The sequence below is a fragment of the Meriones unguiculatus genome, chromosome 6 (genome assembly GCF_030254825.1).
Source record: "Meriones unguiculatus strain TT.TT164.6M chromosome 6, Bangor_MerUng_6.1, whole genome shotgun sequence".
Taxonomy (NCBI): Eukaryota; Metazoa; Chordata; class Mammalia; order Rodentia; family Muridae; genus Meriones; species Meriones unguiculatus.
This window is the reverse complement of record NC_083354.1, coordinates 687,638-709,717: the sequence shown is the minus strand read 5'-3', so window position 1 is coordinate 709,717 and position 22,080 is coordinate 687,638. Positions and strand designations below refer to the sequence as shown.

At 40.2% G+C, this 22,080-nt stretch overlaps 1 protein-coding gene and 1 pseudogene across 1 annotated transcript; one reads left to right on the top strand and one right to left on the bottom strand.

The window, feature by feature from the left end:
• Window positions 1-4,494: 4,494 nt before the first annotated feature.
• On the bottom strand, window positions 4,495-5,065 carry LOC110544511 (small ribosomal subunit protein uS4-like; annotated as a pseudogene).
• A 7,356-nt stretch (window positions 5,066-12,421) lies between these two features.
• LOC110544179 (tripartite motif-containing protein 43-like) lies at window positions 12,422-17,452 on the top strand. The gene is made up of 6 exons (XM_060386095.1): window positions 12,422-12,832; window positions 13,378-13,473; window positions 14,031-14,261; window positions 15,072-15,094; window positions 15,786-15,883; window positions 16,968-17,452. The coding sequence occupies exons 1-6, from the start codon at window positions 12,422-12,424 to the stop codon at window positions 17,450-17,452; spliced, it is 1,344 nt and encodes a 447-aa protein (XP_060242078.1).
• The last annotated feature ends 4,628 nt before the right edge of the window (window positions 17,453-22,080 follow it).

Below are 22,080 nucleotides of genomic sequence, written 5' to 3'. Positions count from 1 at the left end.
TTGCTGGTTAAATTGGATGGCTGTATGTAAAAGGCAAAAATATAACCATATTTATTATCCTGTACAGAACCCAATAGAAATGAATCAAAGATACCTTTAATAGATAGAAGAGGTGAACCATAGCCTTGATCTCATTGGAACAGGAAAAGATTGCATGAAATCAAAAAGCTTCTGTTTGTCAAAGCAAACCTTTATTAGGACATAGCAAACTGTAGAAATAATTAACCTATAAGAATTGGATATTAAGAAAATAATTGATGCAGTTAAAAATATTTGTATTAAGAGAGGAAACTCATCAACCTCCACTTCAGGAAGACTGCACCCCATACCTGCCTTCTCTAATCCTCAGCTCACCAAGAAGAGGCTCAGGGTGCTCTGCCCAGGGTTTAGTTAACAGCCCAACATTTTGGTTAAAAGAACCAAATCATTTACTCTTTTGCCCTAGAATTCTGGAAAGTAGATTCTAAATGGCTTCCACTACTCTGCTCAACTAAGGTTAAGGTTGAATTGCCTGGTGTTTGGGACAAGGATAAGAGGGAAAGAATCATATTTTTCAGTTACCTCAGAGCAGATTTTCAGACCTGACTTTGAAAATACCAGATTTCTTTGTTTTTAAGAGCTAAGTAGTATTCCATTGTGTAAATGTACCACACTTTCTGTATCCATTCTTTGGTTGAGGGACACCTTGGTTGAGTCCAGTTGCTGGCTCTTATGAATAAATCTGCTATGAACATAGTTGAGCAAATATCCTTGTTGTATGTTGGAGCATCTCTTGGGTTATATGCCCAGGAGTGGTACAGCTGGGCCTTGAGATAGAACTATTCAATATTTTCTGAGAAAGTGCCAAGTTGATTTCCAGAGAAGCTGCACAAGTTTGCACTCCCACCAGCAGTGGAGTAATTTTCCCCTTTTGTACATGCTCGCCACCATGAGTTCTCACTGGAGTTTTTGATCTTAGCCATTATGACTGGTGGGAGATGGAATCTTAGAGTAGTTTTGATTTGCCTTTCTGTGAGGGCTAAAGACAGTAAGCATTTCTTTCAGTGCTTCTCTGCCATTCGAGATTCCTCTGTTGTGAAATCATGAAACTTGCAGGCAAATGGATGGAACTAGAAAAGATCATCCTAAGTGAGGTAATACATACCGAGAAAGACCCACATGGTATGTACTCACTTGTAAGCGGATATTAGACCTATAGTAGAGGATAACCATACTATAATCCACAAACCCAAAGAAGCTAAGGAACAATGGGGACAAGGGAGGGTGCCAGAATGTCACTCAGAGGAGAACTAGAATAGACAGCAGAGGTGGAGGGGGACATAAGGACTGAAGTGATCACCTCCTAGTCAGGCAGGACTAGTGGAAAGAGGGGAACAACAACCCACCAACAAAACCTGGGATCCAAAAATTACCCTGTCTACAGGAAGTGCAGGGATAAAGAGGGAACAGAGGTTAAGGGAAAGTCCACCCAGTAATTAGCCCAACCTGAGATCTACCCAAGGATAGAGAGGCAGCCCTGACACTAATAATGATGCTCTGCTCTGCTTAAACATAGGAGCCTAAGTCAACTGTCCTCTGGGAGGCTCCCATCAGCAGTGGATCCAGACAGAAGCTGGGACTTGCAGCCAAGCATGGGGCAGAGCTCTCAGGTTTCTGTGGAAGAGTTGGAGCAAAGATGGAAGGACCTGGAGGGGCAGGAACCTCACAAAGAGACCAACAGAAACAAGTAACCCAGACCCATGGGGCTTTCAGAGACTGCGACATCAACAAAGGAGCATGTATCAACTATGGCACCTAGCTCCTCTCCACAAATGTAGCAAATGGAATACTTAGTCTTCATATAAGGTGACTGCAAGTGGAGTGGGGGCTGTTTCTACGATTGACTCCACTGTCTGATTTTGGATCATTTCCTCATGGCATGCCTGCCTTGCCTAGCCTGGGGAATGAGGATAGGCACAGTCCTAATGTGACTTAATGTGCTGGGGAGTGTTGGAATGGAGTAGGATGTGTGGAGCTATAAAATGGCTGCTGGATTCTAAACTGCTTGTAATCCATGAACCACAGCCTGCTTAGCAGGACATGGTGAATTTTCACCCCTAAAACACAGGTGTTGTTTGTTCTTTAGATGTGTGCTCAACCATTTAGATTTGGCAGGTATCCACATGAGAACTTTCCTCCTGCTTACCTGAGAACTTTTCTCCTGCATTTAGAATTTCATGCAGAATATCCTGCTCTGTGTTTTTCACTGAAACTAGTTCCTCCCCCTGCACTGCCCATTCTTACTCTTTATAAGCTGTAACCTAAAGAACAATTAACCCGAGACTTGATCAGAATTCTGGCTTGTCTCCATTCTTCGCATCTCTTGTCCCTTCCCATTCTCATCCCCTGTCTTAGGGTCTTGTTAGACTGACCTGCAGGCCGGGACAGTAGGGGAGGAAGCTCCTCTTTTCTGGGGGAAAAGGAAGACTGGATGGGGGCAGGAGCAGAAGTTGAGGGTCGAGTGAGAAGGGAAACTGTACTCTTAAGGGTTGTAAAGTAAAAATCTCAAATAATAAAAAAGGAAGAAAGAGAATGCCATATTTCTGAGTTAAAACACCTTCATTTCAAACCTCTGAAACTTTTATATTTTTCACTGCAGTAAGTCCCCTCCTTCTTTGGTTGTCTCTCCAAGAAAATGCAACCTTACATCACACCTTCCCTAGTAAGTGCATTGCTTTAATACTTGATTTTAACATCCTAGTAATGCAGATCTCAGTGTTTCACTTCTTGTAAAAGTATGTTTTATCTGCCTGGTTCAGTTAATTGTCTGGGAGGCATACTGCCTCTTCTGCTAGCCTAGGCTTATTGCTGGAAGCTTCTAATCTCCATACACTCGAACCTAGGCCTGGGATTTCTTCAGCCTCTGAGACTTACTGCTTAATATGATCACCCATTCTTGTTCTTACTGAGCTTTGGTCTGGCTGGTTTAACTCTGATGTTTTAACTCAAACTCCTCTCCCAGCTAACTTATTCAAATTGGCTTTTCTTTAGGCCTCGGAATTGCTTAGCTTAGCCTCCAACTAACTCCAGCAATCTGCTCTAATTTCCTGGCTCCATCTCACTCTCTGGCTGCTGCAGGCTTTACCTGACTTCTCTCTCCACAAACAGTCTCTATTACTGTCCCAGTAAAACTGCCTCTTATCACTTTGTATTGCAACCTAAGATGCCCCTCTTTCCTCTCTCTTCTCATGAGACTGGGAGTATCCTATTCTGTCAAATCTTCAGTTATTTGTCATCTTTTCTGCCACTCAAGTGGACATAAATTCCAAGCATTGGTGCTTCTGCAACCTAATTTTATCTTCATTGTTTGGGATTAAAGGAATGTATCCCCTCACCTGGATCTAAGCTTTTCTTTTCCTGAAACTGGTTCTGTACCAGACTGGCCTTGACCTCTGATCTGCTTGCCTCTGTCTCCTGAATTAAAAGTGTGTGTGTATTCCAGCTGGGTCACAGAGATCTAGAAGATCTTTGGATCTCATCTCTTACCAGAACAGCCATGTTCTAAAGTAACATTCCTCTACAACCTCTTGACACTTGAAGAGCATGTTAGTTACTTTCCTTTTTCCTGATTAATTTTACATGAACAGGAACTTATTGGGGCTCACAATTCAAGGATATTGTCCATCAAGGTGGGAAAAAATGGTGGCAGGATCCCAAGGCAGCTGTTTTAATGGCATCCCCAAAGCATTAGGAAGCAGGAACTCTAGGAAAGCTTCCTGCTCAGCTCCTCTTTCCCCTTTACTTCAGTTTGGACTCCAATCCATAGAAGGGATAAATAAATCTTATTACCATTTAGGGTGGCTCTTTCCAACTAAAGTGAATGGAATGGCACTAATTCTTCACAGACTTATCCAGAGGTTTCTATGTCTATCTAAATTCCATCATGATGAACAGTAGGGGAACCCTCTTGTGTTATGGGAGGAAACCTTGAGTCATAAGGGAAGCTCCTATAATTGTACAAGACTTCGCTATCCAACCAACAGGTGGCCATCTCTTTAAATATCTACACTAAAACTCATTTTGATTTGATTGAGGCAAATTTTGTCCAGACAACTTAAACTTTCAGTGTTTGACAAAGTTGCGTTTAATTGGCTTTAGCTGGTGGTCCTGTGTTCCTCAAATACCAATACTCATACTCATTGTCACTGCTAAGAAAAGTGTTTTTGAGTACAATCTGATGGTCACACTTTCCTCCTTTTTTTTTTTTGTACATTAGACCCTCCAATCTAAAATAATTTGTAAGAACATTAAAATAACAAAAATTGAACACAGAGTTGAAAATTTTTATCAAATTTTTACAAGCTAGTACACTTGCAAGAGACTGCCTAGATCAAAACACTTCTCACAGAGTAACCCCAAGTGCATATTAGAGGAAGATTTTTTCCACGTATCAATTCTGTTTTATTAGTCAACTGGAAACCTACATGCAGTCCTCAAGTCCAGGAAGGTTTTTATTTAATCCTCTTCCTCATCTTTACCAGCTCCAGCACTAGCCTTGCCTTTCTTGGCATTCTTCCTCTTCACTCAGCCTGGATGAGAAAGGAGGAGATGTCCATGTGCTTCTGGGAGTCCAGATAGACAATGAAGCACAGAATGTTCACCACCTTATTGCAGATCCTGATATGATGCTTGTGGATCAGTACACAGGCATGGTGAATGGATTTGGCCAGGTCCAACTTAAAGACCTCATTCTGCAGCTGCCTGTCCAAGAAATCCTCAGCCTTCAGGCATAGGGTGTAATCCAGCTTCATCTTTCCCTCATTCAGCACTCCAATTTGAACAAGTTGCCTCAGTAGAACATTGCCTTCAAAAAGATGCTCTGGGGGTCCTTTTTGTCCAGTGTCAACAATTCCCAGGCAGCCTTGCAAATCTTGCACAATGTAAACTTGACCCAGTATACCTCCTGTTTGTTGTGGAGCTCATACTCTCTGATCAACATCATTTCTTGTTTGAGAATGATTTCTCAAAAGCGTCTTTGTGGGGTCACATAGTTTTTTTGACATACCCAAATTATGGTAACCAGCATGCTGACTTCTCTAGGCCTGCTGATTCTATGAACTGATGCCTATGAGAAAGTGAGGTGCAGGTAGATTTTAAAGATGAGGAACACACATATGTGTGCATGCACACACAAACTGTATCCTAGTTGGCAACTGCAGCATAAAACAAGAAATCAATTTAACAGGAACCAAGAATATGCAGTTACAGTTAGCTAGGGTGTTTCTACCCTGAGTTTTCAGAACACTGTTGGGTGCTTCCCCTCAAGACTTTTCATGGCAGGGAGTAGAAACCCAGGGTAGGATAATGCTTCTGTAAATGCTTATTCACCAGCATTGACCACCACCAACATGCATGTCATAGTAAGTGAGACCACCTGGACTTGGAACTAGCTATTATGCTTATTTCTCTACCAGAGAAAAGAACGGTAAAGACAGAGTAAAAAACAGCACAGAGTGACAACGGTCATTACATCCTAGAAGTCCCAGTTGTCTTGTCAAGCAATGCACAGATCATCAAGGTGGACAAGACACTCTTAAATAACAACTACTGGAAAAGAAGAATACTGATGTACCTCAAAATGATTCTCGCATTTTTTTCTTGTAAATCTCCCATACACCTAACTGGCCAAATTTCCAGTCTCTTGTGTCTGTTCAAATTGTTAAAGTGTAACCTGGGCCTAGGATCTGAAAGAGAGTCAACAATGACAAAATATTTGAATATATACCCATGGGGTCTATATGAGCTACTACCTCTCATCAGACAAGACTCTCTTTACAACAAATGGAGACCATCACTGCAAATCACATCTGGTTACAAGGGAAAATGTCTACAGATCATGGTGATTCCCGACCCCAACAGATATCTATATCCCATACCTACAGCCTCAGTGGCTCCACAAATAGTGTGGATGGTGGGGCAAAGAGACTCTGAGAGGCAAAATACAAGGAAGTGTGATGTGAAACAGTCTGTCTTAAAATGGTTGCATAAACAAGAACAAAATAATGAATGTGTTGATGTAGAAGGGAGAATTTTGGAAGGGACTCACTACTAGACCAAGAAATTAGCCTCTCTCAGGGATGAGCTTTCTAAGTGATCACCCAATACAAAGTGTTCAGCCCTTGGGATGGTTATTCTTGCTTGTCAACTTGATTACATCTGCAATTAACTAAAATGCAAGAGCCTGGGAAATTTAGCCTCAGATATATACATATACATATATATATATATATATATATATATTGAATGATTGGAAGCAGGTAGCCCACCTAATTTACAGTCTGAGGATCCACCCTAAAACTTTGCCACACCTTTGTTTAAATGAACCTTCCCCCACCCACCCACCTGAGGATTCTCTAAGACAGAAGCTAAATGGTTTCTAGTAACCTGTTCAATTAAGGTTGAGACATTTTTTCCAGGATTTGGCTATCATTCTAAGTGAACATCTTTCTCTTCATTAGTACACACTTGTTGGAATCTTAGTAGAGGATTTAATGGATGAGTTACATGTAATTTTAACCTCTTTCTCATCATTAGTACACACTTGTTGGCATCTGTCTCAACATACTCATATGGTTCCTTGGGCTCTCTAAATACTAAGCATATCTCAATGTGAAAAACTGGCAAGTAACATAAAATAGTCCTAAACATTCTTTTTCTGCCAGTCCTCTTTTGATCTCATAATTTTTGAAACAACATTAATTTAGCATTGATTTGATTAACTATAAAAGTAAATAAAACAGTAGATTGCAAGTCTAGTAAAAACAAACAAAAAGCCTAGTAATGCTTATTTACAGGAACATTGAAGAGACACTCAAGGAATATCACAGCTGGACAGACTACAAAAACCAACAGATCATGGGGCTCCCAGCCCCAACAGATAAACCTATATGATAACCCCTGCATGATTGGCTCCATAAACATTGTGGAAGAGGGTGAGAAAGCTAGGAAGAGCCAGAATACCAGGAAGTCTGCTGTGAAAGTGTCACTTCTAGAAATGGCTGCATAAACAAGACTAGAACAATGGACATATTGATGTGGTAGTGGAAATTTTTGAAAAAGTCCCACCCCTAGGTGAAGAATTAGCCTTTATGAGGGATGAGCTCCCTAACTGATCACCTAGCACAAAGTGGTCAGCCCTTGTGATGGTTATTCTTGCTTGTCAATTTGACTACATCTGGAGTTAACTAAAACCCAGGAGGCTGGAAGGCTGGACTCTACCTTTCTCTTTCTTTCTTTCTTTCTTTCTTTCTTTCTTTCTTTCTTTCTTTCTTTCTTTCTCTCTCTCTCTTTCTTTCTTTTTTCTTTCTATCTTTTTCTCTCTTTCTTTTTCCTTTTTTCTCCCTCTGTCTTTCTTTTCTTTTATTTTTTTCAGACAGGGTGTTTCTATCTAGTCTTTGTTGGCTTGGACTCACTTTGGACACCAGGCTGGCCTTGAACTCACAAAGATCCACCTGCCTCTGCCTCCCTGAGTGCTAGGAATATAAGTATGTTCCACCACACCAGCCCAGCTGGAATTTTTCTTTTGAGGGATTTTTCTTGATTGAATTATTTCAAGTAGTAAGACCCACCCAACCCAGATCTTTGGAGGTGTGAAGATCCACCTAAATCCTAGCCAAACCTTCTGTGGCTGATGATTTAAAGGATCTGTAAGAAGGGAAGAGAAGGGGAAAGTGATGCAATTTTATTTCAGCTAAATATACTAAAAATACAAACTCAGCATCCATGGGCAAAATTTCCTGACTGAGATGCGGAAGGTTATTAACTATTGCATATCTACAGCACTAACACAGAATTCTCTGTCTGGTCAACATGAACTCTAGACAGCTGGGGAGCTAGAAAACCTTGAATTCCAATGTTACTCCAAAGAGTCAATAGTAAATAGAATGAGATTTATGGCTTTCTTCCTTTCTTTCTTTCTTTCTTTCTTTCTTTCTTTCTTTCTTTCTTTCTTTCTTCCTTCCTTCCTTTCTTTCTTTCTTTCCATTTTAGAAAATAAAGTTGAGTGAGTAGAGAATGAAGATGTTTGGAGAAAGTAGTCTTTGGTATTTTCTAGAATCAGAAGTTAATGACATCATCATCTGTTGCATGATCAAAAGCAAAATGTAAGCACACTGAAATATTTAGGTACAGCAAAATATTGTAAAATTACTTTTTTAAAAAGCAAAGTTCTTACTCTATATTTTAGGCTGCCTGGAACGAAAAAAAAAAAATCTGTCTGCTTCAGTAGTACAGTTCCTATGACTCTGGGATTAAAGGTGTGAGCTTCCACCCAGCTAAACAATGACTCAGGAAACCTTATGGAGATTTGCTTGTGGAAATTGGAAAGAGGGTTGATTTAATCCACTGGAGCTCACCTATTGGAAGCATTAGTAAAACTAACCAGGGGAGGAAGTGGGCATGGTCATCACAGCCTCCATAAAAGGAGATTCCAGAGCCTAACCCGGTTCATTCTTTTCCAGACTCCACAGAGTGTGTTTCCAAACCTTCTGGCTCCAGACCCTGCTAGATCTATCCCCTCCACACATTGAGGATCTGACTCCAGAGTTGAGCTAACATTACTGCATCTCTACCAAACACTGCTGAGGCCAGAGAAAATTCTTTGGAAGATTACTGCATCTCTACTAAATATTGCTGAAGCCAGAAAAAATTCACTGGGTGAGTGAATAATTTACCAGAGAAAAATCTTTGATGTTTCTTATTTTCAATTAATTGTAGAACTGAAGTTTCTGCTGAGAAGAGATATTTTGCTATTTAACATAAAAATGACTCTGTCCCCATTTAGTTATCTGATATAATGTGGGTTAAAGTTATTGATAATTTCACATTTATCATTCTCTACACTTTATTTGAGCTGATGTGTTGCTATACTGAGAGATAGTCACAGGATACTTTTCAATTTTTTGTATCATCTAAGTTCTAAAATATTTTAAGAACATTCGATTTTGTATGTATACTATCACCTATAAATAATGGATATACAATAACATATAACAATTAAATGTTCTCAATTGTTTGAAAATATACCAGAACTTAGAGATATTTAGGAACAGTGTAGAGGTACAGTATGTTGTTTCCATTTGTTGGCAATTATGAATAAACATGCTATGAACATATTTTAGCAAGTCTCCTTGTGGTATGGTCGAGCATGTTTTGGGTATATGTCCAGGAGTGGAATAGCTGGGTGTTGAGTAAGATCTATTCCCAGTTTTCTGAGAAATATCCAGATTGATTTCTATAGTCATAAAAATTTGCATTCCCACCAGCAATGGAAGAGAGCTCCCCTTTCTCCACATTCTCACCATCATGTGCTGTCACTTGATTTTTCTGACAGGTGTTACATGGAATCTCAGAGTTGTTTTGATTTGCAATTCCCTGATGGCTAAAAACATAGAACATTTCTTTAATTGCTTCTCTACCATTAAATATTGCTTTGTTGAGATATCTCTCTTTAGTGCTGTACCCCATTTTTAATTGGGTTATTTTGGTTTTTTGGTGTTTAATTTCTTGTTCTTCATATATTTTGGATATTAGTCCTCTGTCAGATGGAAGGTTGGTAAAGATCTTTTCCCACTCTGAAAGCTGCTAATTTGTCCTATTGACAGTCCTATTGTCCTATTGTCCTTTGCCTTGGAGACGTTTTCCAATTTTCTCTTTCTTTTCTTTTCTTTCTTTTCTTTTTTCTTTTTTTTAATGAAATTTAAACTTAGTTCATTTATTTTTTTAACTTTTTAAAAAATTTTTATTAATTACACTTTATTCATTCTATATCGCCCATAAGCCCCTCCCTCTCCTTTCTGCATGCATGCCACTCCCCAAGTCCACTGATAGGGGAGGTTCTCCTCTCTTTCCTTCTGATCTTAGTCTATCATATCTCATCAGGAGTGGCTGCATTGTCATGTTCTGTGGCCTGGTAAGGCTGTTCCCCCCTCAGGTGGAGGTGATCAAAGAGCAGGCCAATCAGGTTTGGTCAGAGGCAGTCCGTCTTCCCATTACTATGTAACCCACTTGGACACTGAACTGCCATGGGCTACATCTGTGCAGGGGTTCTAGGTTATCTCCATGAATAGTTTGAACACAGGGAACATGGGAAGTTCCCTGTGTTCAAATTTTTTTGTTCTATTGCTCTCATTGTGGAGTTCCTGTCCTCTCCAGCTCTTACTATTTTCATGAGGCCCCATTTATGCATTGTTGATCTTAGCCCCTGTAATATTCTGTTCTGTTCAGGATGTGGTCTCCTGTTATAATCAGTGCAAGGCTATTTCCCACTTATCTTCTGTTAGATTTAGTGTATCTGGTTTTATATTGAGATCTTAGATCTACCTGGACTTGAGTATTGTGCAGGGTGATAAATATGAATGTTTTCACATTCTTGTGCATGCAGGGATGCAGTTAGACCAGCACAATTTGTTGAATTGTTTTCTTTTCCCCATTGTATGGGTTTGACTTCTTTGTACACACTTGGGTGTCTGTAGGTGTACAGTTCATTTCTGGGTCCTTGATTAGATTCCATTGATCAACTTGTCTGTTTTTATGCCAATACCATATGATTTTTATTACTGTTGATCTGTAGCACAGCTTAAAATGAGGGATGGTGATAGATCCAGAAGTTCTCTTATTATGCAGGATTATTTTAGATATCCTTTTTTTTCTATATGAAGTTGTGAATTGTTTGTCAAGGTCTGTAAAGAATTGTGTTGGGATTTGGATGTGAATTGCATTGAATCTTAAGAGCGGCTTGATAGTCTACCATGTTGGAGATTGATTATTCCTGACAGTTTTGTATTGGGTTGGAAGGCTACATTCAATTAAAGACAGCACCAATCACACCATTCCATTTATAATAGTACATTCAGGTTAAAGTATGATGCAATCTTCAATTTCTCTGTTTGATTTTAATTTTCTCTGTGTACTTCCAAAGCATTATCTGGTGAGGTGTCTAATATAGACTAAATTACCTTTGTGGAAAACATGACCAGAGAAATTAAGGAAGGCAACAGCAAAGCCACAATCTCTTTGGTAAACTAATCATTGACAATGAGTGTTAGTCCTGGATTTTGAGTTACTCTGGACCACCTCTGAAGGCATTTGACTCCATCTTTGTCAAATCCCAGAAACTTAAGTTATTTTCACAAAATTGGCGTTAATCAGGCTTGGAGAGACGGTTCAGAAGTTAAGACCACTGGCTGTTTTTCCAATGGTTCTGAATTCAATTCCCAGCAAACACATGGTAGCTCACAACCATCTATAAAGATGTCTGGTGCCCTCTTCTAGCATTCAGGCATACATGCAAGCAGAATACTGTATAAACAAACAAACAAAGAAATAAGTAAATAAATAAATCATTAAAAAGATAAACAATTGGAATTAATCCAAGGAAGATTATTTCTTTGTGTAAAATTTAATAGAGATGAAAAATGAGCACTTGTTGGTTGAATAAGTAAGTCTCAAATAGTCATGTGATCCTCATTTATGCCTCAAGATTTCCTCCCATCAATTCAAGGCAGGAGTTGTGTCTTTGGGAATCAAACAGGTCACATGGAGAATTTTCCTAGTATTCAATTGATGTTATTTAGGATTGATATGAAAATGACTGCACAAGTCCATTACTGATTATTGGGTTAGATTTATGTCAGGTGGGGAGATTCACCATAAATTCTACTGAGATCATTGCACCATTCCATGGGTTGGGGTCCCAAACTGAAGGAAAAGGAAAGAGGAGCAGAGCAGCAAACATTCCTTCCTTCCTGCTTCCTTATATCAGATGCTATGACAACAGATGCTTTGAACTTCTGCCACCATTATTTTTCACAGCAGATGGCCAATACCCTTGAGTTATGCGCCAACATAAACTATTATTCTTGTTAGTATTTTGTAGCAGAATTAAGAGAAATAACTATTACTGTTTACAATGTATCAAAAGGTGGAGTAGTTGAAACTTAAAGTCACATATCAAGCAAAAGCATTTACTGGAGAAGGTGTGAAGTAGGGTGTATTTTATTGGATAGACAAGAAGGAGGTGTTTTACTAACATAGACCAGCCTATGGAGTTGAAGGACTTTGATCACCTTACAGTGTATTTTTCCTACCACATCGAAGATGCCTTTGGCCTTGAACTAAGGTACCAATTTAAGCTGAAGCCTCTAGAAGAAATGCAGATGGGAAGACACAAAGATCATGAGTTCATTCTGTGTTTCCATCAGGGAAAACTACAACAGGAAAGGGCAGGACCCACAACCCTTTGCTTAGTTTTCTTCTTGGTCATACAAAAAATGAAGGCTGTTTTGCCATAGACAGAATTGAATCACAACTCGACTCCGATTTTGTGCAGTCTCGTGTTGCTCTGGGGTCCAATAATAGCAATTCTACTTCTTTCCTCAGGAAAATGGAGTCAGACATCTCACAGGCCTTCCAGGAATCGCTTACCTGCCCTATATGCTTGGGCTTCCTTACAGACCCAATCACCATAAGCTGTGGCCACAGCTTCTGTCGGGCCTGCCTCTGCCTTTCCGGGGAAGACCTGCAAATTCCTGTCGACTGCCCCATGTGTAGGCATCCATCCCAGCAGAAGGACTTTAGAACCAATGTTGTTCTGAAGAAGCTCGTGTCCATTGCCAGACAGGACATCCTCATGAAATACCTGAGCTCTGAGGAGCACAAGTGTGTGACCCACAAGGAGGCAAAGATGATCTTCTGTGAGGAGAACAGGGTCCTCCTCTGTCAATTGTGCTCTGACTCCCAGAAGCACAAGGGTCATAGACACTGTCCCATTGAATCAGCTGCTGAAGGGCAAATGGTAAGTGATATTTCTGGGAGAAATGGAAAAGTGGAGAGAAGGAGCTTAGCAGAGCACAGGAAGATCTATGTTCAGATTACAAGGAAACCATTGCATTCTGAATGATGGCATTTTAAAAACAGCTAATGGAGAAAGGGTGACTATTAAATGGAAGCATCCCTTGGGAAATCCATTACTGTAAAATAATTTCTAGTTTTGAAATATATTTTGCTGATGTCAGTGAGAAGTAACATAGTAAGTTCACATTTTTAAAAGTTGTATGTCACTGGAGATAAATTACTAAAAGTACATTGGAATTAGCTGGAGAGAAGTATTTGGAAATCCCAGTCAGATCCAAATTACCCAGATGTCAGTCAGGCTTACTAATCATGTTAGTGAGTAAAGAGTTATTTTGCATTTTGTATTTCTATAGTCTGAAATCTAGAACTCATAGTTATCAAAGTCAGAAAGTAAGAACATGGTGATTTTTCAACTTTCCCTGAAGTAAGTATTCATTTCTATTGTCTGTCCATCAGGAATATGAATGTGTTTATTCTTGTTTACAGGAGAAACTTCTAAAGCAAATGGCTTCTTTATGGGAGAAGATCCAAGAAAATCAAGAGAATCTAGAAGCAGAGGACAGAATGACAACACAGTGGTTGGTGGGTATTGACTGATGCTGAAAATCATCTTTAGGCAACGAACTCTCTTGCAAACCTGCTCATTCACAAGTTGAGAATAAAGCATGGGTGTTGATACTAGGAGAAACTTTTCTGTAGGGCTCTAATTCTGATTGTCATATACAATGCTGGACTCAGAGAGCATGGCCAGGCTATGGCAGAAACATTTAATAAGTGATCTGCTGATGGTTCAGCACAGTGCGTTTGACCTTATGACTGCCCCATGATGATTAAATAACATCTGCAGAGTTTCTTCTTTGAGTGAACGTGTGAATTAACAATGAATACCTTTTCTTCAGGAGGCTCAGATCTCCTTAAATTGATGAAAATGCTTGGAGAAAATATTGGGTTGGTTTGTGCTATTAACAAAAAATAAATGAATAACAGAAAATAATTCACATTTCTGAAAAGTGGGGACAGAAAATCAGTGTGTGCAGCACACTGACAGGATCCTACTCGTCGACTTTAAACATAGAAGGAGTCAGTGGAGAGGATAAAATACTCTGTAAATGTGACCTAGCATGTCCCTTTTCCTTTAGGACTATGTGACTCTTCGGAAAGAAATGATCAGGACGGAGTATAGGAAAGGACATCCAGTCCTCTATGAAGAAGAAAAGCAACATATAGAGTGTATGGAAAATGAAGGCGAAGCTCTTTTAAAGAAACTCTGGGAAAGCAAAGCCTTGATGGTTCGAAAAAGGAATCAACTAATAGAAATGTATCGGGAGCTGATGACAATGTCCCAGCAGCCATATGTGGTGCTGCTCCAGGTGAGCATGGAGGAGTGCATGGAAGGGCTTTGTTATCTGAGGCCCCCACTGTGACTGTTACATCTAAGATAGCTGTCTACATTCCCTGAACTTATTGTCAGTGGATATTAGGGATAATCTGGAGACACTATGTTCTGTCATAACCTTAAAAGAGCAAGCTTTTGACCCTGTGTCAGTGGATTCCCTATTGAATAAATCGTTATTTTTTGCTTTTGTAGCTTGCTTCCCTGAAATCTCAAATTCAGTTATTCCTGTTACCCGAACATTCATTCTTTTTTGCCTCTACTTGAAAATTATGTACAGTTTTAAAGAAATTTATAGTTAATGTCTTCTCTTTACAAAATGTAATTTTGTGTGTTCTTTTGAAGATGAAGCTTCGATGTATGGACTTCTTTGGCAGTGAATGATGGCCTGAAACTCAAAGTAATCCTGAGGTCTCAAAACACAAAATTCTGGAATTATAGGCATGAAGTGTCATTCAGGTTGAGGGCATAGTTTTAAAGTAGTCTTAGTAAAAGCATTCCTGTGCATTGTTATCAGGCTCAAAGAAAGTCCCACATGTAGACAGCTGTGGGTATAAAGCAATGTACATTCACTATGTATGCATGTTCTTCTTAATTATTGCCCTCATCGTCTGGTTTCATCAAGAATTCTCTTCTGCTCATTTGCTTGGTTGGTATTCTCTTAAGACACCAAAATAAATTTGAAAGGTCAATAAGTGTGATGATAACTAACATTTGTATGAATTTCATATACAAATGTTGTATGTCATTTCTTCAGAAATCTAATCTCTTCTTGTTGTGTTTTCAGGACTTGGAAGACATGTTCAGAAGGTGAGTATAGTCATCAGTGCAAGCCAGGATCCTTGAACTAGGCTATAAAATTGACCAAGTTACCTTAGCAAACTAAAAATATACTTTTGATAGGAATACTCAATTGCTTGTGTATGAAGTTTGAGATTGGTTTCAAATATATGACATCTGTTCTATTTTACCAGAAAGTGCCTTTACTTAGTACATAATAGTCAAGCAGTGTATGTAAGAGGGCTTGGTGATAAAATATCTACTTTTAAAACCATAAACCTCGAGGTCCATCAGCAGCATTTTCTGATAGTAGAAGAAATAACAGGACACATAGACAAACAAATTAGTAGCAGAAAGTGCTCCAAAAAGTATTTAGGAGGAAACTACCCTGTCTCCTGATCTTGGGGTCAGAATTTTATCAGAAAATGCTTGTATGAAATATTTTCAGTCAACTGTTTACTTGTACTAATTTAATTTGTTTTACTTATGTGTGTGCATGCATGCATGTGTGCCATTGTACACATGTGGAGGTCAGAGGACAACCTTCAGGAGTCAGTTCTTTCTTTCCACCATGGGATCCAGGGATTGCACTCAAGTTGTCAGGCTTGTATGGGAAAGGATAACTCCTGAGTCACTGTCTGAACTCGGAGTGAGCATTTCTCCTCATCACTGTGATGGTGTATTTAGCACCAGGCAGATCAAGGTCTTTTTCACCTTGCAGGAGTGAGTCAGTGCAGCTGTGCATGCCCCAGGTGATGAAACCAGAGCTCAGTGCCTTGCCCATCACTGGACTGATTTCGAAGTCCAAGTGCTTTGAAGGTGAGTGTCAGCAGTGCTGAAATGACCAGAGGTTCCCTCAACAATGAGATAACTTTAACACACATGATTTTCTTTTAATCTCCATTGAAAAATATGTCAATGTCATTCTCATTTCTAATCATGTTTATTTACCTGGTCATTTAAACAAATGTAGATGAACATGAATATATTGTTATATGTGACCCAGTATGAAAATATAGTATCATTTGTCCCTTGAGACATAAGGAAAGATAAATTAATTGAACACAATCTAATTCATGTTAAATATACCCAGTGATGAAGATATTTGATTGTCTATCCTTAAACATTTTAGCAGTTGAATTTATAAAGTACATGCACTTCTTAGCTTAAAAATACACAAAATATAGCATTATTTACTTGTAATCATAACAATATAATGTTGAGACATGAGGATTACTGGTGAGTTTGAGGCTAGTGTGGTCGATAAAGTGAGTTCCAGGCCAGTCAAAAATATATACCAAGACTGTATCAAACAGAATCAAATAAATAAACATAAAATAACTATGTACACAGGGTGTATATCATGAGCAAATAAAAATAAAACAAATTTGAAGGACATGAGACAGTGTCTAAAATTCCCTGTTACATCTAAATGTGAATTATACCCTCACAGGGAAAGAGTATCAGAGAAGCCAGGGGATAAAGGCAGACAGTTACAACCAGCAAACCACTTTTAATGCATATGTAGCCTTTCCTTGAGTATAAACATGAGTTTTTACATGTAAATCAAGATAGAATTATCATTGCCCCTCTCTTACAAAAGCATTTTTATGGAGGTCCATGAGGACAGCCTTCACTCTAGACCTTGAAGCAATGCACACATCTTCCTTTTGCCAGGTGTAACTAAAAGTCACCTGAATGAAGTAGGATGAAGCTCTCTCCTCTTTTTTTCATCAGGATCCCATTATGTTTCTTGTGGAATTTCTTGACTTTGAAGTGTTTGAACCACATTTAACCATCTATCCTTAGATGTCTCTTTTATAATTCATGCAATCTCCAGTTACCTCTCTGACCTGAGAAATTAAAATGCTCATTTTAATTAAAATGTTGCCTCTTTCCACAGTGTACATTTCATTTGAAAATGCAATCTTACCCTGTGATGAGATGACCCCATTTGATGTTTTGAGAAGAATCAGCTTTAGACCTTACCATCAGGAGACAATTTTGGAATCTACTGGACACTATATTGCTGCCTGGGGATCACAGAGCTTCACCTCTGGGAAATATTACTGGGAGGTGAATTTAGTAGAGCCATTGGATTGGTCTGTAGGAGTATGTAAAGATGGCTGCCAACAGACTGAATCTGAGTGTGTATTTCTCCTTATGTGTGTGAAGCAGGGTAATCAGTACAGTCTCCTCACCACCTGCCCAGGATTTCATCATTATATAGAGAAACCAGTGGGTTGGGTTGGTGTGTTCCTTGATTGTGAGGGTGGATATGTAAGTTTCCTGGATGTAGCCAAAAGTTCCCTCATATACAGTTACCCTCCTGGCACCTTCAAATACCCTGTCAGGCCTGTCATCTCCTTTAGCTGCACATGTTCATAGGAAGCTGTAATCCAATACTTTAGTGCTGTTTAAGTATTTCCTTCTGTATGGTTATCTCTTCTTTTTGCAGTTATATAATAAAATACTATTAAATATGGCTGACTATGTTTCCTTTTCATTTGTGGTCATCACCTTTTTAAAGTAGGTTTCTCTTGTTTCTTTTTTTGTTTATTAGTCTTTGCATACATTTCAGAATTATCAGTTAGCTATGATATTCAAGTTCAGAATTAAAGCGATTTTTAAGAATGCTCAGGACCTTCAGTTGGATTTAGCATTATAAAAATATTATTTAGATGTGGGATTCTATCTCAAAAGTTTCAAGCACAGATATGTATTTACTGGCTAATTTTGTTTTAACTTGACACATGATATTTTGGGTTTTGAGACAGGGTGATACCACTATCCCTGTTTTCAAATTATATTTCAGAGTTATAGAACTAAAAACACTTTGGCCAAGGACAGTAAGCTTTTCTTTCAGTGCTTCTCAGCCATTCGAGATTCCTTTGTTGTGAAATCATGAATTCTGCATGCATGTTGGGAGCCGCCGCGTGAATGTTTCGCAGGCAGAAACGCACGCGACCACAGGAATCCTTCCGCAGTAAACTTTATTAGTCACGCGATGAAGAGGGGAGAGAGACCACCCGGCCACCTCGTGGGCGCGGGCGGCTTCCCGTGGGCCGCGGCCCCGGGCGGGGAAACGGGGAAGGAAGAGAGCGAAGGAGAGAGCGGGCCCCGAAGTGGCACTGTTTATATAAGCCCGGGGCGCACCTGAGTGACGTGTCAATACCCTGATTGGCTGCTCACTCTTACCGGCGTGCCTACGCAATTCTTAGCGTGCTTACGCAATCTTTAGCGTGTATACGCATCTACGCATGCACCCTGGAGGTTTATAGTTTTGAGGGCGAGATGTCAGCGCCACCCAGTAGCATCTGAGTCTCGGCTCTCCACATCTCCCTTTTTGTTATAAATAAATAAAAACTGCCTAAAAGCCTATAAGCATGGTACAAGAGGGCCCTAAGCTCGATCAAGCGAACTCCTTCTTTGGGGAGTAAGCGATCAAAAGCTTTAGATTACTCCCTTACCCCACCAGGTGCAATGGAAACAAGTCCTCTGGGTGCAGGGGCTAGGGGAGAAGATTTTTAAAAGGAGGTGACACTCATTCCCGTGCAATGGAATAAAATTCCAGGGAGTGCAAGAGCTGTCACCCTCCTGTCTAGGTACCATAACCGTTTAGGCAAAGGCAACATTAACCTGGATCACTCATCGACTCAGTGCAATGGGTGAAACCCCTGAGGTGCATCGACTGAGTGTCACAGTCTGTTTTAATTTTTTAACATGGATAACCAAATTTTTGGGAGACGATCCTTGTTCCAAGGGTGCTAGTGCTTGCGCGATTGCGACCTAGTCACGTTTGTTTTGGGTATAGAGTTTGCAGAACAACCAGAGTAAAAAACACTAAGCCACAACATAATGCTCCACCAAACATTCCGACCCCCACCCAATCTGAAGTAAGAAAAGGCAGAAGAAACCCAGGGTAAAGCCAGTCTGTGGGCAATGAATCCACTCGAGTAGAATTAGTGGTCCTCCTCGCTGTCCTTGATTCTTTCAGCAGTAGCAGGTGTGTCTGTTGAAAGATCATCTTCAGCTGTCACGAGCTTTCGCGTGAGGCGCTCCGGTACCCAGAATGGATTGTTTTCTTCCTGTGGAAAAACACAGACAGCTCCCCTGGATCTTATTAAAATAGGATCCGGGCCTTTCCACTGTCCAGTTAAGACATCCTTCCATATAATCATCTCCTTGGGCCTGTTAGGCCCTGAACAGTGGCGATCAGCAGCCGAATGGCCTTGACTGTCCAAATTTAAAAAATTGAGAGTGAAAATTGAGAGTGGCACTGAGGGCAGAGCCTCCTGGACTCCTCCCCTTTGTTTTATTAAATAGGATTTTAGGGTGCGGTGAGCACGTTTAATGATGCCCTGACTTTGGGGGTTGTAGGGGAGACCTGTGAGATGGGTTATTTCCATCTGATGACAAAACTGTTTAAATTTTTGAGAAGTATAGGCTGGCCCATTGTTAGTTTTTAGAATTTTGGGCCTTCCCCAGGCACTCCATGTCTCTAGGCAATGTTGAATAACATGGGCTGCCTTTTTTCCAGTCAGGGGAGAAGCAAACATAACTCCAGAGCAAGTATCAACAGAAACATGCAAGTATTGAAGTTTACCAAAAAATGAAATGTGGGTGACATCCATCTGCCACACTTGTAGTGGACAGATTCCTCTGGGATTAATCCCAACATGAGGCACAGGTAAGAACTGACAGCAATTTTGACATTGGGTAACAATATCTCTAGCTTTTTTTTTAGTTATGTTAAATCGATTACGCAATGTCTCAGCTGTAACATGAAATCTTTTATGAAACTCCTTAGCCAATTCTAAATTTGAAAGGAGGGCAAATGCAATCATCTTTGTGGCTCGATCTGCCAGGTCGTTTCCACGGGACATGGGCCCCGGTAGACCGGAATGAGCCCTGATGTGTGTAATAAAAACAGGGTATCTTCTGGTAATTAAGGCAAACTGAATCTTTTGAAAAATTTTTGCAAGCTTGCTAGACGCTTTAATTAATCCAGCAGCCTCTAAGATTTTGGTTGCATTTACCACATAACTAGAATCAGAAACAATATTTAAGGGACCTGGAAATTTTTTTAAAACTTCTAACACTACTAAACATTTCACAATTTGAGGCGAGGTCTCATGATATTGCTTAGAAATAACTTTATTATTAACCACATAAGCTCCTATTTCTGTTTTTGACCCATCTGTATAGACTACCAGTCCATCCCAAAGTGGCTTTTGGGACGTTACATGCGGGAAGACTACCTCCTGAGTTAAAGCAAATTGCAAAATAGGATGTTTTGGATAATGATTATCAATTGAACCACTAAAGGAGGTAACTAGCACCGCCCAAATATCAGAGGTAGTAGTTAATACCTGAACTTGGTGAGCCGTATAAGGCACTATTAAAGACTTTGGCTCCTTCCCAAAGTATGTAATGGCTGTTTTTAACCCACGAAGTGTGAGTTGAGCGACTGCATCCGGATACCATTTAATAATTTTTGTAGGAGAGGCATTGGGATGAACCCACACTAAGGGCCCACCTTGCCATAATACAGCAGTTGGCAAATGTTTAGTTTTAATGACACACAGGTCAAAGGCCTTAGTTTTATCTACACGTTTTAATTGGGCATCCTGTAAAGCATTTTCTACCACTCGCAGAGCGTGGCTTGCAGCCGGTGTTAAGGCTCTGGGTGAAGAAATATGAACATCCCCTTCCAAAATATTAAATAGGGGCTTTAATTTAGCAGAAGGAATCTTTAAATAAAATTGAACAGTACCTGAACAGAATGGTGGCAAACTCATAGCTTTACCCTCTTTATCTCCGGACCAGTATGGTGGCTGGCCACGTGTAACTGAACTCAGCTGGAAACCCTAAACTTAGCTGGAAACCCTAAACAAACATGGCAGCCAAACTACAGCTTTACGTGCCTTTAATTGCTGAACCATTATGGCGGCAGGCCATGTGTTAGCATTAGCAGGCTGTGACTGACAACACCAAGTACAGCCACCAGGTGTTGCTGATACAGTAAACACTGTGGAGCATCTATAATCCCCCACAACCAAAATTTTTTAATGATTAAACAAGCTTTAAAATTAACTGCTTAACAGAACAATTTTAAACTGTAAAAATTATTTTAGCCATATCAAACCTATTAGCTAGACCTTTTTTTTTTTAAAAGAGCATAAAAACATTTTGTAATGAACAATTACCAGTCTTTTAAATGAATTATATGGAGAGCACATGGGAGGCAGGGGCCTCCTAGCCCGAATCAAAGATGGCGCCGGCCACGTGGGGACCGCTGACATACCCAAGGTCCCGCCCATTTTTCCCAAAGCCAAGATGGCTGCGCCCAGTTGCCAGCCACGTGGAAGCCTCTGATGAAAGCCAAGATGGCTGCGCCCAGGCATTTAGCAGGAATTTTAATCTTATTGGATAAAGAGGCCTTTTTATTGGGTTTTTTCTTTTTCTTTTACCTCTTATTTCCAGGGCGTCCTTTCCCTGACCTCTCTCTTCCGTGGCTTTAACGTCCACAGAAGGGCCTTTTTTTTTAGAGACGTCCTTATCTCTATCCATTGGGGCCCTTAACCTCATCTCACGTCCTGATTCTGGCATGTTGTCTTGCAACCCCCCTATCCTTAACCTCCTGCTACTCCTCTTTCTCCCGAGGCAGTCCTTGAGTTTGCACGAGACCAAAAAAAGGAAAGCTATGGCGGCTATCACAGCAGAGAAGGCCATAAGGGCTTCTGCTAGCCAAAATGAGAAACGGGATAAGTCGAGATCGAACATGTCTTTTAGGACAAACCTTAATGTTGCGGTTCTGAATTCCTCCCCGCTAAAGGGGGCCCTCCTTACCCAGCAATGTTCCCGGGTTTCGGCACCAGATGTTGGGAGCCGCCGCGTGAATGTTTCGCCAGCAGAAACGCACGCGACCACAGGAATCCTTCCGCAGTAAACTTTATTAGTCACGCGATGAAGAGGGGAGAGAGACCACCCGGCCACCTCGTGGGCGCGGGCGG

Excerpts from the sequence above, each read along its gene's own strand:
- LOC110544179 (XM_060386095.1), top strand. The coding sequence starts at position 12,422 with ATGGAGTCAGACATCTCACAGGCCTTCCAGGAATCGCTTACCTGCCCT. Across the intron at positions 13,474-14,030 it reads GAATGACAACACAGTGGTTG|GACTATGTGACTCTTCGGAA; the intron begins GTGGGTATTGAC and ends CTTTTCCTTTAG. Across the intron at positions 15,884-16,967 it reads GAAGTCCAAGTGCTTTGAAG|TGTACATTTCATTTGAAAAT; the intron begins GTGAGTGTCAGC and ends CTCTTTCCACAG.